Raw genomic sequence first — 12,406 nt, forward strand, 5'->3', positions numbered from 1 at the left:
AATTGTATCCAAAAAGGTATGGTTTGCTGTGGCTTCCCCATCTTCTCTCAAGTACGGTGTAGTGTACAATTCCTCAATAAGTTGCAATTTCTCTTTTTCATTGGAGATCAGCCCATGCCCTCATAATTCAGATGCAAGTTTCTATTGGTCCTGATTCTGTTTTTTCAGTCAGACGGCATGCAGCCTGTTGGGCTAATTTCCCATCTGATAATATTTTATAAAAGTTTCCAATTATGCATTTAGTTTGGTTTGTTTCAAGAGATTGCGGTTTCCTCACTGACGATAGGTGCCTGTAATTTTTCATGCAACCTTTGCCATTTACATTGTCGTGTCTGCGGGTGAACTACGTGAGCCTGACTTTGCTTGTACCACTCTGGCCTCTCCTCGGCTCTCCCACCACCCCAGTGAGTTTGTAGAATGGCTGTTGCAATTCCAAATATGAGACAAGGTATTCCCCCTTACCGGTGCCACATACAAGGCAGTTGGATGGGCAGATGAGTTAAACCTGTGCTAGGAGTACTGTTTTGGAGTGTTCGGTGGGCCAAATCTGCTGTATAGAGACCTTGCACAGGCCTTTTCTTTGTTGTGACAGATAAATGGCACACTTTCTTATTCGGGGCTGGTGCAAACGTCAGGGAGACTGCACGTACATGCAAGTACTATACGAATAGAAAAGAGTCTCTTCAAATTACTGAATAAGCATTTAAGCATTCAGTTGATTGCAGAACTGCACTTTATTGCACAGAAATTCAGGAGTAGTTGATCAAATCTCCTCGGACTGACATGTCTGAGAGCTGTGTACCCCAATCTCAAGCATTGGCCATTGCCCTCAGGCCCCAAAGCTCCTGGGATAGCTACTCCCTGCATATCCTCCCAACAGGGGAACGCCACTCATCCTGCACACCCAGTCTCAAGCTCCGCGCAGTGTGGGGAAAGAAATCGGGCTGTGCTCCAGACTGCACATGCAGTCTGCAAACCGACCACTCCCATCAACCCCCCCATTCCCTGTCTGACCCACTGGCACTAGGAAGCTTCTGACTCTGCTCTGTGCGCCATTACAGAATTCGGCCTCTAGCTGCTGCTCACTCTAGGCCCCCAAACAGGGGTAAGCCGCATTGCAAGAGCGAAAATTGCCCCCAAATACACCTTGGAAAATAATGCTAAACTGAAATAAAGTCGTTCCTGCCCTCCTTATGATGCAGGCCAGCGAGCGAACTGTAACTAGAACTTTACTTTCTTAAGTCCCTGCGCGCGTTCACACTAGTCCGACTTCAGAAAGAAGTCTGATCATTTCTTTCTGGAGTCAAGAAAGAAAGGACCGGACTTCTTTCCTGCCAATGTCCCGGTCTGGCTCTGAAAAGAGCCACTGGGGGCAAGGTGCCCCCATGACCCTCCGCTCGGTATGCCACTGTCCCCAAACACTTTACACCCGGGCTCCCAACGGCACAACGTAACCCTTGGCCCTCCTCCTGGAGCGTAGCTCTGTTCCACACCCGCACATGGGCTGTTGCAACGTTTCAAGTTTTCATTCTGCAGCTCTGGAGACCACAAGACTGTTCGCTTCCTTTTGGAGCATACCTCTTGCACCGCGACCATCTTGATCGGTGGCAGCCATGCTGCACAAGAACATTCTCTAAACACTGACTAGTGAATTGTCAAAACGTAAACAAATGTGTGTGGTATTGGTGTAGCAATATGCCATGACAATAAAATATCAGAAAAAATAGTTGACCGAGATCGTACACTCTCTAGTAACAAATAGCTATTGTGGATGTGCAATGTGATGGCTAACTGCAATGTTAAATGCCATGGGGGTGCCTTTTTGGAGACTTTAAGTTACAACGTGAGCCCTTCAATCTGGTTTCTCTTCTCCTTATTGAATGTACCCAGCTTAAATGTAGAAAATTGTTTCCTAATGAATAGTCCAGGGATGCCCTGTAAATGTTCTATAATTTGCTTGTATTCTGTTAGCCTGGGGTGATGCAAAAAAGAAAGCTAGTTGATTCCTTAAATAGGCTAACAACTTTATTTATTTAGTTTATTTGGTAGCTTTTTTTTTAGAATTTCTTAGATACCATAATTAAGCTAAGCAAGCTATTTGTTTTCTTTTGGATCATCATTATATTCTTTGTGAGAAACCCAACTGTATTCTCCCGCCTACTCCCTTGGAATCTTTCATTCAGGTAGCCAGGGAAGAGCCATCGCTTTTGGACCCTGACCCTGGCGGTTGACAAGTAAGGGAGGAGAATACCTAAGGGTGAGACATGGTATTCCTCCATTCCTAATAATACCCCAAACCACTCTCCCTCAGCCTTCATCTCAACCCATCTCCCCCTCCCCATTTCCAACAAACACTGAGCCGAGGAAGATGCAACTAAGATCAATGAGGATTACCCGTAAGAAAAGCATTGGGGAACAAGACAGGGCCTACTACCACAACCTACCACTATGCTGTCCCACTAATAGTCTGGCAAGGTCAGGCACTTTATTCCAACTGTGCACACCTGACTCCACTTGACTCTTCCCTGCACTATAAAAGGTGGAGTTCTGCCAGAAGCAGCGAGCGAGTTGGGGATGCTGTCTGGACCAGAGAAGCTCGGGTGCTGAGAGCAGCACTAGCTGAAACCTGGAGGATAGCGGCATGCCGAGACGCTGGCCCGGAATTTGTGAGGGGCTGCAGCACATGCCTCCAAGGAGCTGGAGTGAGGCAGCCTGTGTCCTGCTGGCGACGTTCAGTGAAGTGCTCGTCCACTTGGGTGTCTGAGGGGCAGGTGGTCAGACCCTGACCTCAACCCCACGTATCCACAGGGAGATACCGGTCAACGCGACGCTGCCCAGTGAGTTTCGTGAAAGTCGGAGAGAAATTCGGGCGCATGCGTTTGACTGGAGCGGAGCGGGAGAAAGGCACAGTTTGCAAAGCGGCACGGCAAGAGAAAGATAGCATAACAAGTACAGAAAGTGTAAGAAAGGACAAAGTGGGAAAACGGAAAGAAGGAAAAGGTGCTAGCGGTGCGGAAATAGTAAAGCAGAGTATAGGCATGTGAAGTGTGCAAGAGACACAAGAAACAAGAGGACAGGTGCAAGTGTACACGATAAAGAAAAAGGGTGCGCAGTGAAACAAAGGAAAGAAAGAGAAGGCGAGAAGGGGTGCAGGAAGAACCTGAAAGGGAAAGTTTGGAAAGAAAACGGTTGGGTGCAAGAGTGCACTCTTTAAAGAGGAATGTGTGCCAGGGGCACCATACAGAGAAACTAAGGCAAAATAAGGTGCAAGTGTGCACAGTGAAGAAAGGGTGTGCAAGTGTGCACCATGAAATAAAGGAGAGAAAGCAAGAAGGGGTGCGGGAACCACCTGAAGGTGAAAGGTTAAAAAGGAAGAGCAAGGAATAAGGAGAGGTGTTAACTGTGAGTAGTCGTGCTTGGGAGGAGCAATGCGGCCAGCGTTCTCAACAGTCTGATCCTACCCCATGGAAGAACTGTACAATGAAAGGTTCATCCTGACTAGGCTTGTTTAGAGATGAAAGGGGCTTAAGCTTTGCGAAGGGAACCCTGAAAGGCCTAGGAATTGTGTAAGAAACAAGAGGTACATCCTGAGACCAGAAGGACTTTGTTTTTTTGATTGTTAAAAGACAGAGGGCTTAGGTTTGTGGAAGGCAACCCTGAGAGGCCTGACCAGTATGGTGCATTCTCTTTTTTCTTTTTTTTTTTTGGAACTGGAAGAGTCTAGGCTTGGGGAAGTGACCCCCAAGAGACCCAAGGATATTGTGAACTTAGTTGATTTGCTGCAGGGGAAGGTTCTTAGGGCTCCCCTTTTGAATTGAACTGTCTTGCACTGGCAGAACTATACCCATTTGTAAAAACATCTGAAAAAAGCTGTGGGTTACATTTCCTTTGAACCACTATTTTTCCTTTTTTATACCTTCTGAATACATTTTTGTAAACCATGAAGGCAAGTATATGTTTAGACACAGACCAATGTATTATTTTGGACTTTTAGACACCGACGGCCCTTAGAAACATCAGTTAAGGGAACCATCCCGTTGGAGTTAGGGCCAATTAGGCATTACACCAACCCAGGAACCCTAGTAAATAAAGGTTTTGAAACTAACATTTTTGAGTCAGTGTCTCTCTTGATACCATGCCTGTCCTCACAGACCAAAATTTAACTTTTTGAACAGCAGTAGTGCAAAAACCCCTGGACAGATTTGGGCCACATAAAAAACTTGGGCGCAAAGCATTGTTGTAATTTTCTTTTCTGATTTGTGGTGAATCTGTCAAGTAGTTTTTTAAATATTCGACAGAGAAGGGGTTGCACCCAAAAACATTTATATTTCTCCCATGGTCATTTGCAGCAGAAAGGTTTTTCAGAAATGAAAACCAGGCATTTGGTTTATTTATTTTTTCTTCAATGAGGGCATCAATGCGAGCGTTAATACCTGGGAAAGCGGAAAAACCAAAGTGTTCAAAATTCTATTTGGAGAAGGAAAAAGGATGAAATGACATCAGACAAGAGTGGGAAAAAGGACACCATGTGAAGTGGTGTAGTTGGTGTGTGTGCTAGGGAGCCAGTTACGGTACAAAATGTTTGGCTCATCAGGGGAATCGTGAAAGATTACTGTTGCAATGCTGCAAGACACATTCAGAAAAGAAAAAGAAACTGCTTCACACAAACCGAAGGAGGATCGGTGCTAATGAGAGAGGCTCAGGGAGGGAAAAGTGATTGAGGGGTGTGAATACATCATGAAGCAAGACCCAGACAACCGACTTTAAGTTCAAAATACATTATTTTATTAAATCAAATGTCAGGATGGTAGAATAGCTGACTTGCCCTATGCTAAGGTGGGATTTCCCTACCTGAATGAAACAAAGCAAAGTCTGAGTCAAAAGTTCCACTGAAGTCTATGTCCAAAACCTATCCTTACCCTCACAACTAAAACTAACCAACATGTAAGGATGTCAAAATCAAAAGAAATATTGTTCAACTCCAAGTTCTGAACAACTTCCACCTTATAGCTTCCTTTGAGCTCCCCTTCCCCAAGTGCAAGAAAGTTCCATCAAACAATCTCAAGATTACCTTTCTCCAGTTGTACAGAACGACATTTCAAAATATTTCAAAATCAATACTCGGAGTTCCCTTCCCCAAGTACTTTATCTTCATTGGAAAAAGTTTTCAACATGTAGGGCTCACTGGTCTAGGCGCAGTTGTCAGACCAAATGGTCCACCCATTACTGGTCACGCAACCAGGATACCCGACTTTGAGCTTCTTGACTTTGATGTGTAGATGATATACAATCCCCTGACTTTTCCTCATCAGCCTCTTGGTTTTGCCATCACGTATCACACATCGTCTCCAGTTTTTGGCCTGGTCACTCTGCATTTGATCATCTTCTTGGAAGCAAGACAGCACGGCACAGGTTCAAATCCGATTCTGCGCTTAGAAACCACGTGCTGGTATTGGGTTTGAATCCCGATCCCGCGCTTAGAAACCACTTGCTGATATTAAGCACGTTATAAATGAACAATAAAATAAATGTTTTTTTTTTAAGGGTTGTTCTACCCGCACCAAACTTCTTATAACACTTGTGCCCTTATTCTCCTGTGGGGCATTCAGGATATTCACTTTAGTTACTTGGTTTTCTTAATTTCAAGGTTTCAATTAGTTCAGAGTTTGTTAAGCATTTATACTGTAAAGTTCCATTCAGTGCGGTATTCAATATTCATTGGGTTGGTTGTATTTTGAATTCTATTCAATTTGGTATTCAACAAACATTAGGTTTGTTTAATTTTAAAGTTTCATTTAGTTCGGTATTCAAGAAGTATTGTTCTGCTTAATTTTTAAAGTTCCATGTAATTCAGTATTTAGTGTTATTTTCACTAAATGATAAAGTTTCATTCATTCGGTATCCAGGATGTTGTAGGTACGCCCTGGTATGCATGCATCCTCTGTGACACCGGCTTGTGGCTTCTATATCTGGCAGTTCCCGGTGCTTCTCTCCAGCGGAGGTCGAGAAACTCTTCCCTATGCACTTCACGGGCCTGCCGTGCGTCTTCCTTCTCATGCCGGCACCCGGAATTATGTTCTCTGCATGTGGACGGCGTCCTCTCCTCGGGTTGTTCTCTCGCAGCTCTGGCTGCAGAGCATTGGTTACGGAGGCTCCCAGACTGATGCAACTTACACAGTCCGAAGCCGGAGGGCCGTGTAAGTCTTCTCGATAGTTTTCCGCAGTCCTGGCTGCTTGTCCGGTCTAACACGGTTGCCTCCTCTGAAGCTTGGCCCCCTGCTGGTTTCCTCCATGCACGCCCCCTTCTTGCTCCCTGTTCTGGTTCACCAGTCCCTCTTTATACACCTGCTGGTATCTTCCTTGTCCCAGTACCTAAGAGGTAAAATTGTGTCTTCATTGCTCTTAGTTTCTTCTTCATCCCAGTACTGTCGGATGTCACACATGGGGAAATGAGGGGAACAGTCTTAGAAAAACCTAAAAAGTTTGGGGGAGGGTTTGGTTGAGGCTCAAAAGGATAAGGGGGATACCATGTTTCTCCTAAGTGTACCCTACTCCCAGTTCCCTCCACCCAGGTGATCTTCCCTCGCTTCTCCACACCCAGGGTCGGGATCCCACTGGCCTTTCCCTGGCCACCTGAGAAGAGGATACAGAGGATCTAGGATTGAGAATACGCTCCTGTTTCTCACAAGTGGGGGTGGGGCAAGAAAAGAGGCTGGGGGCAACTGGCGAGTGCCTGTGAGGCCTGGGAAGAGTTTTCCGTTTTCAAATGTTATTGAGGGAATGCCACGGGAATCGTCTCTGAATGGATTTCTGGGAAATGATTGTGGTAATGGGGTGCGAAAACAATATTTTACACCTGCAAGGGTCACCTCTACGGGGGGAAATGGGTATTTGGGCGGAAGAAATAATGGTTTAACATGTAGAGCGCCCATGGCCAGAGGCCATTGCTAGTGGGCTCTGAAGAAACTAGATTAACAAAACCTTTTGATATTCAGTAGCGTGAAATTTTGCAAATTATGGAAGTGATAATCTTAACTCGGTTTCCTCTCCACCTTCCATTTGGTTCTCATTGGTCTGTGCCCCCCACATGCTTCATTTTAGATTTCCTTCCGGGACAGCCTTGCCTGGGCATCCATTGGTGAAGGGCCAGAGCCAATGGGCAGCTCTCCACTCCGTGTTTGCCTGGGACGCCTGACCCAGACAACCTACAGCGACGGATAAGGTAAGTGAGGTGTGGGCAAGGGAGTACAGTCATTACTATACTCCAGTAAAGCCCCACCACTTACTTGCTAATATCTTATACTTGCATGCATTTAGCCTAACTGGATTAGTCGGGCATATTTTGCATTTAGCCTATTGTGTAAGGTAGTCTTACCCTGCTTTTAGTCCTTTTGTTTAAGGCAGCCATTTCTCAAATTTAGTCTAACTCTGTAAAATAGCCTTAGCCTGCTTTCTGCCCATTTGTGTTAGTCAGCCATATCTTTCATTTAACCTAACTGTGTAAGGTATTATGAATTCATCTAGCACTTGGAGCAGTGCTACGTTTCACAGGTGATCTATCTTCATAGAGGGAACCCAGGAAGTTGACATTGTTTGTAAAGCTAAGCCTTTTCTCCTCTCCCACATAGCACCTTTGCAATTTAGCAGAAGGCACAGACTCCCTTCCACAAACCCTGCACTCTCATATAACGCACACTATTGCACATCACCACTGCCATACGTATGAAGCTACTTTTAACAACCAACTTTAACTGTAGCTTCCCACATAACTAGCTCCTTAAGCACAACCCCCACGACCTTTTAGTCCATACTATACCTCTGCCCCCATGTACACTCCCTTTAGACATGGGTGACTAGCAGGGTCTTGGCCACCCTTGCATAACTACAGAAATGCACACACGCATAATAGCACCTCCCAAATGTGAGGACTCCAGGCCCTTCGAGCACCATAACGTTTCATAGACTTTTTTTGTGTGGTTTTTAAAGCCCTTGCGGTATGAGCTAAGGGGGAGGGCGTTGACGTTTTAGGTCCTTGTATGTATTTAAATGTGATAATGGTGTTTTTTTTAAATGTAAGAGCAGCAACATCATGTGAATTATCTGTTTGTTTGATCCTAACTCTTCCTTACTTTCTTGCTAGTTAAACCCTTCTTGCTGAATTGGTTAAATTGAATATGCAACGGAAGAGGGGACGCGGGTAATGTTATTACAAGGGTCTGCTCGAGCGGTTTTAATTAGGTTTGCCCTGACGTGAAAAGTAGCTCTTCCATCTGGAGAGAACCCATATTGCAATGGCAGTGCACTTTCCCAGATAAGTTGGTACTACGTTTTTCGATTGTGTTTATTTTTATGGAGATGAATAATGTGCCACACAATGATTAACAGGCTATTTTAGTGTTGAAACACTTGTGTACGGGCGAGTTATAAACATCCTATATCAAACGCGTGGTTTGATTGTAGCATAGCGGTTGTCTTTTTATGTTCGTTTTTTAATCTGATTCTCAAGACCTGCGAATGTGGTGCTTTGCAGTCCATGGTGGCAGGTTGGCTTTGGGGAAGGGTGGGGCCTGGGGAGGCAGAGGGGAGGGCCCCAATCCTCGTGCCTGTCGCAGGGGGGGTATTGGGAGCAGCCAGCAGCACTCACCGAACGTGGCTGACACTGACATTTCTCACCAAGCGTTGCGGGGAACCGAGATGCTGGCTTTTCTGTGCTCGGTGCCTATGGTGTCCCATTCTTCTCTAAAATATCCGATGAGGTTCTCACTAAACGCGAGACTCCGCGCTGTGCCCACTGTTAGAAGTACTTTCAGCAGAACTACTCCCTATTCAAGTTTCTTTCACCGGGCCCCCTTCGATGATGGCATTAGTGAAAGAACTCTACTGCTGACCACGCATTCCCTACTCTCACCTGCTATGAAAGCAGACCCCTCCCATAAAGATTCCCTGTTGAAGGACGATGTTCGCCAGCGGCACGTACACATTGCGCAAGACGTTTGATTGCCATCGCCTAGTTTTACGGCCTGCTTGGGGATGGCAGTCGGAAACTGCTGCAATTTGCACAGGCTGCTTCTTTTGTACGTGCGGTCAGCCTGGCAAACCTTTGACTAAGCAGTTACTTTAATTCGCAGCGCGCCTGGTGCTCTAGCAACATTTATAAAAGTAGTTATAGGTCGAGCTGTAAGTAAGCACACATGGTGTGCTAGCGAGCTAGAGGAATGGCTAGGGGCTGGAGAATCCAAGATCTCTGGCTGACCTACAGGATCTCATCTCACAGGGTAGCTAGTGATACAGGTGAAGATCCTCTTGTTTGTTATGGGAGCGAGGGACAATTCAGTTAGAACAAAATACAGGGGAGTACAGGCTAATCCCCCTTTGACACCATATGGTACAGGTAGCAACCAACAGTGGGGCAGAAGTGTTGATCACTCTGTCATTAAACAGGTAAACGTATAAATCTGATGAAACAAAATGTATTCCTAATTCAACAGAACACCACAATTAAAATAACACATGGTTCAGATACTGACGGCATTTCTAGTACGTTCAAATCTATGGTACACAGTAAGGCAAAATACACTGCAAAGTGGTGAGGTTAGTAGTTGAGGTGACTTTGCATGTTGTGTTTCATAAGTACACCAAGAGTCTCCTCTCACAGGGCCAGCTGCCAATTGTTCGGCTCGTCTTGAGGACGTGAGGTTTAATAATGAATGTAGTATGTATGTAATAACTTAAACATTATACATTGCAGCCCAAGTAACGGATTACTTCATTTTCATTAAACATTCTTATATAGTGGAGCACTTTATTTCTACATGTGTCTATAATTCTAAAAACAAGACGTGCGATATGAAGACGCTGTATAATATGTTCTCATTAAAACTTTTTAGGAATATGAAAGCCGACCAGGAAAATCGAAGCCTCCAGCTAATTTTCTGAGACGTAAAAACTTCGAATTTGAACCACTTTCAACCACAGCTCTTATACTGGAGGATCGACCCGCGTAAGCGATCTTATTAATTACTCTTCTGTATGTCTTCAACCCGAACTCTGCACTGTGACTTCATAGCATGCTAAACAATCTTTTCCATTGTCAAGGGCAGAGCGGTATAATGTGATTTACCGTGGTGGTTTGTGCAGAGAAATGTACACTGCAGACTTTACATTTTGACCCTACTTGTATTGGCTGTATGCAGATTTAGATGAAAGCATCTACATTTATTTTCTTTTATATCACTAAGTGATTGCATAGTGATAAGGGTTTAGTCGTTTGTGTAAAGTGTCCACTTTATTTCAAACGTGTGGAAATGAAAGCCAAGTGCTTTTGCTTGATCTACTGCAATTTATTGGCAACTTTGTAATAATCGCAATTCTTTCCACAGTGACAGGAACGTGCCTGCGCAAAGACTTTAAAAAAATTAAATTCCAGAAAAATAGTTTTATTAACCCCTTACACATCCGTATGCCATGAACTCAAGACGCAATAACCGCAGCCCAGCCCCGAGCATTGAACTCGCCCTGGTCAGGCAGATCTAGTCACCCTGCTGTTAAGTAATCCGTTATACCGACGTTACAAACGAATCACAACACGTCCTCCCCCACGACAGCAATGAGCAATCCGTCGGCATTTGCCCACTTACCTCCCCTTCCCCACCAAAGGACCAGCCAGCAGGTCACCATAACTTAGTTCACTATCATTAGTTTCTATTTGTACACTGCTAATGCTGCCTTTCAGTGTAACCTTTCAATTGCACTTCTTTCACACAGTAGTTGCCCACACACCCACCCTTCTCCACTTTAGGAACTGGAGACCTACTCCAATATGAACCATAACTTACACACGTGCACGCACACGCACACACACGGCTCTGTGACTCAGGAGTGCACCGAAACCTACATTTGGGCGAGAGGGCTAACTGGTGATGGGAGGTGCCACTTTCTAAACTGGGTGTGGCAAACGTGGAGGCTCTGCCCCTGGCGCACACGCAATTACACATTCATTCACTTAAACATCCCATTCACCGTATACTCACTCATTTACATGCAGCCTCCATACAGCATACACTCATTCACACACAAAGGGTGTAGGAAATGATGGGGGCGGGGGGAGACAAAGGGGACAAATCCCCCCCCCCCCCCCCCACAATCGGAGGCAGGGGTTTTATTTGTATTTTTCAGTGCAGTGATGAAGCAGCAGTGCAGCGTTGAGTAAAATCGGGGCTGGACTGGACTAGTTGAGCGAGAGTGAACATCCAGGGCAGCCTGGGTGGTTCGCTCAACGCCATCGGTCACACTGGCTGTGGCTGGCTGCGGCTGGCTGCCTAGGTGGTGCTGGTCCACATAATAATTTTCTGCCCGCGTCTGCCCATTTTGGGGAGAGGCACCACCCAGGGAAAGAACTGCATGTGCCCTCTGTGCTCCCCATGCTTGCATCACATGATGCGCAGTGCACTGCAGCGCAGCCCGGGCAACTAGATTTTTTTTTTTTAATCTTTTTTTTTTTTATCTATCAACATGTATCGCCTGTTCTGCAAATTATCTCCAAGCACTGTAGAGTAATATTCAGAGCTGTTTGAAGTATTTTGGGCACCTTATGCAAAATGTCTCTTTGCATACCGGGCCCTGAACTCCAGGCCAAAGTAAAGCCTTGTATTTGAGGAACAGCTTCATATGTACAAGTACAGCCTTGCTCACACTCCTTGGCCAAAAAAAGTAAAACTTTACGTCATATGCAGAATCAGCCTCATATGGTCAGGAATAAAATATTTTGCCCAGAATCGGCTGCATTTTTCAGGTGCTACTCAAATGCCCAGGAATAGACAAATGTACTCCCTGTGGAACCCTACCTCAGGGGATGGAGCGCCACCCTGATTGAAAGTTTGTCTTTAGCGCATGTTTGACAGATTCCGGTGTTTCACTGCTCAGCTGAACTGCGTTGCGGTTGTGTGGGCTATGCATAATAAAGACTTAGATAAGATCACCTTGGCTATTGGGAGCAGTGCAATTGTGAATGAGCCAGAGATATGGCTGTCCAAGGAAGTAATTATCGTAAGTAGCTGTAGCCGGGCTGCGGGCGCTGCCATTTGAATCCAGGTGAGGAGGTGCGACTGTGCGATTGCATCGCTGCTGTTAATACATATGTTTTTGGGCAATATGCTAATTGGGCTATGAGAGCATCAGCATGGCAAGTGAGGGGAGAAAGTGGGGGGTATGCAGTGTTAATAACAAAACATAAATATCGACAAACATTTTCCGTGACACCTGAATAACGAAACAAATGTCGACATTTTTAATAAGTGTATGTGGGGTTAGGGTAAGGGATAAAACGGGTAGGGGGAATTGGAGTGTTTTGTAAGGTGAAGAAATGGGAGTTTGGGAGCCCCCCAATAAAAATTAAAACATTTGACAT

The 12,406-nt window shown here is 45.3% G+C and overlaps 1 protein-coding gene across 3 annotated transcripts in view; it reads left to right on the forward strand.

Moving 5' to 3' along the window:
- The window catches only part of TBC1D12 (TBC1 domain family member 12), a 684,903-nt gene that overhangs the window by 212,885 nt on the left and 459,612 nt on the right, over positions 1 to 12,406 (forward strand). For all 3 annotated transcript variants that reach the window (XM_069611336.1, XM_069611337.1, XM_069611338.1), the window contains one exon: positions 9,888 to 10,000. In XM_069611336.1, coding sequence (XP_069467437.1) covers positions 9,888 to 10,000 — 113 coding nt within the window. The remainder of the gene's footprint in view (positions 1 to 9,887; positions 10,001 to 12,406) is intronic.

This window comes from Ambystoma mexicanum, chromosome 8, assembly GCF_040938575.1.
Source record: "Ambystoma mexicanum isolate Mex_15411 chromosome 8, UKY_AmexF1_1, whole genome shotgun sequence".
Lineage (NCBI taxonomy): Eukaryota > Metazoa > Chordata > Amphibia > Caudata > Ambystomatidae > Ambystoma > Ambystoma mexicanum.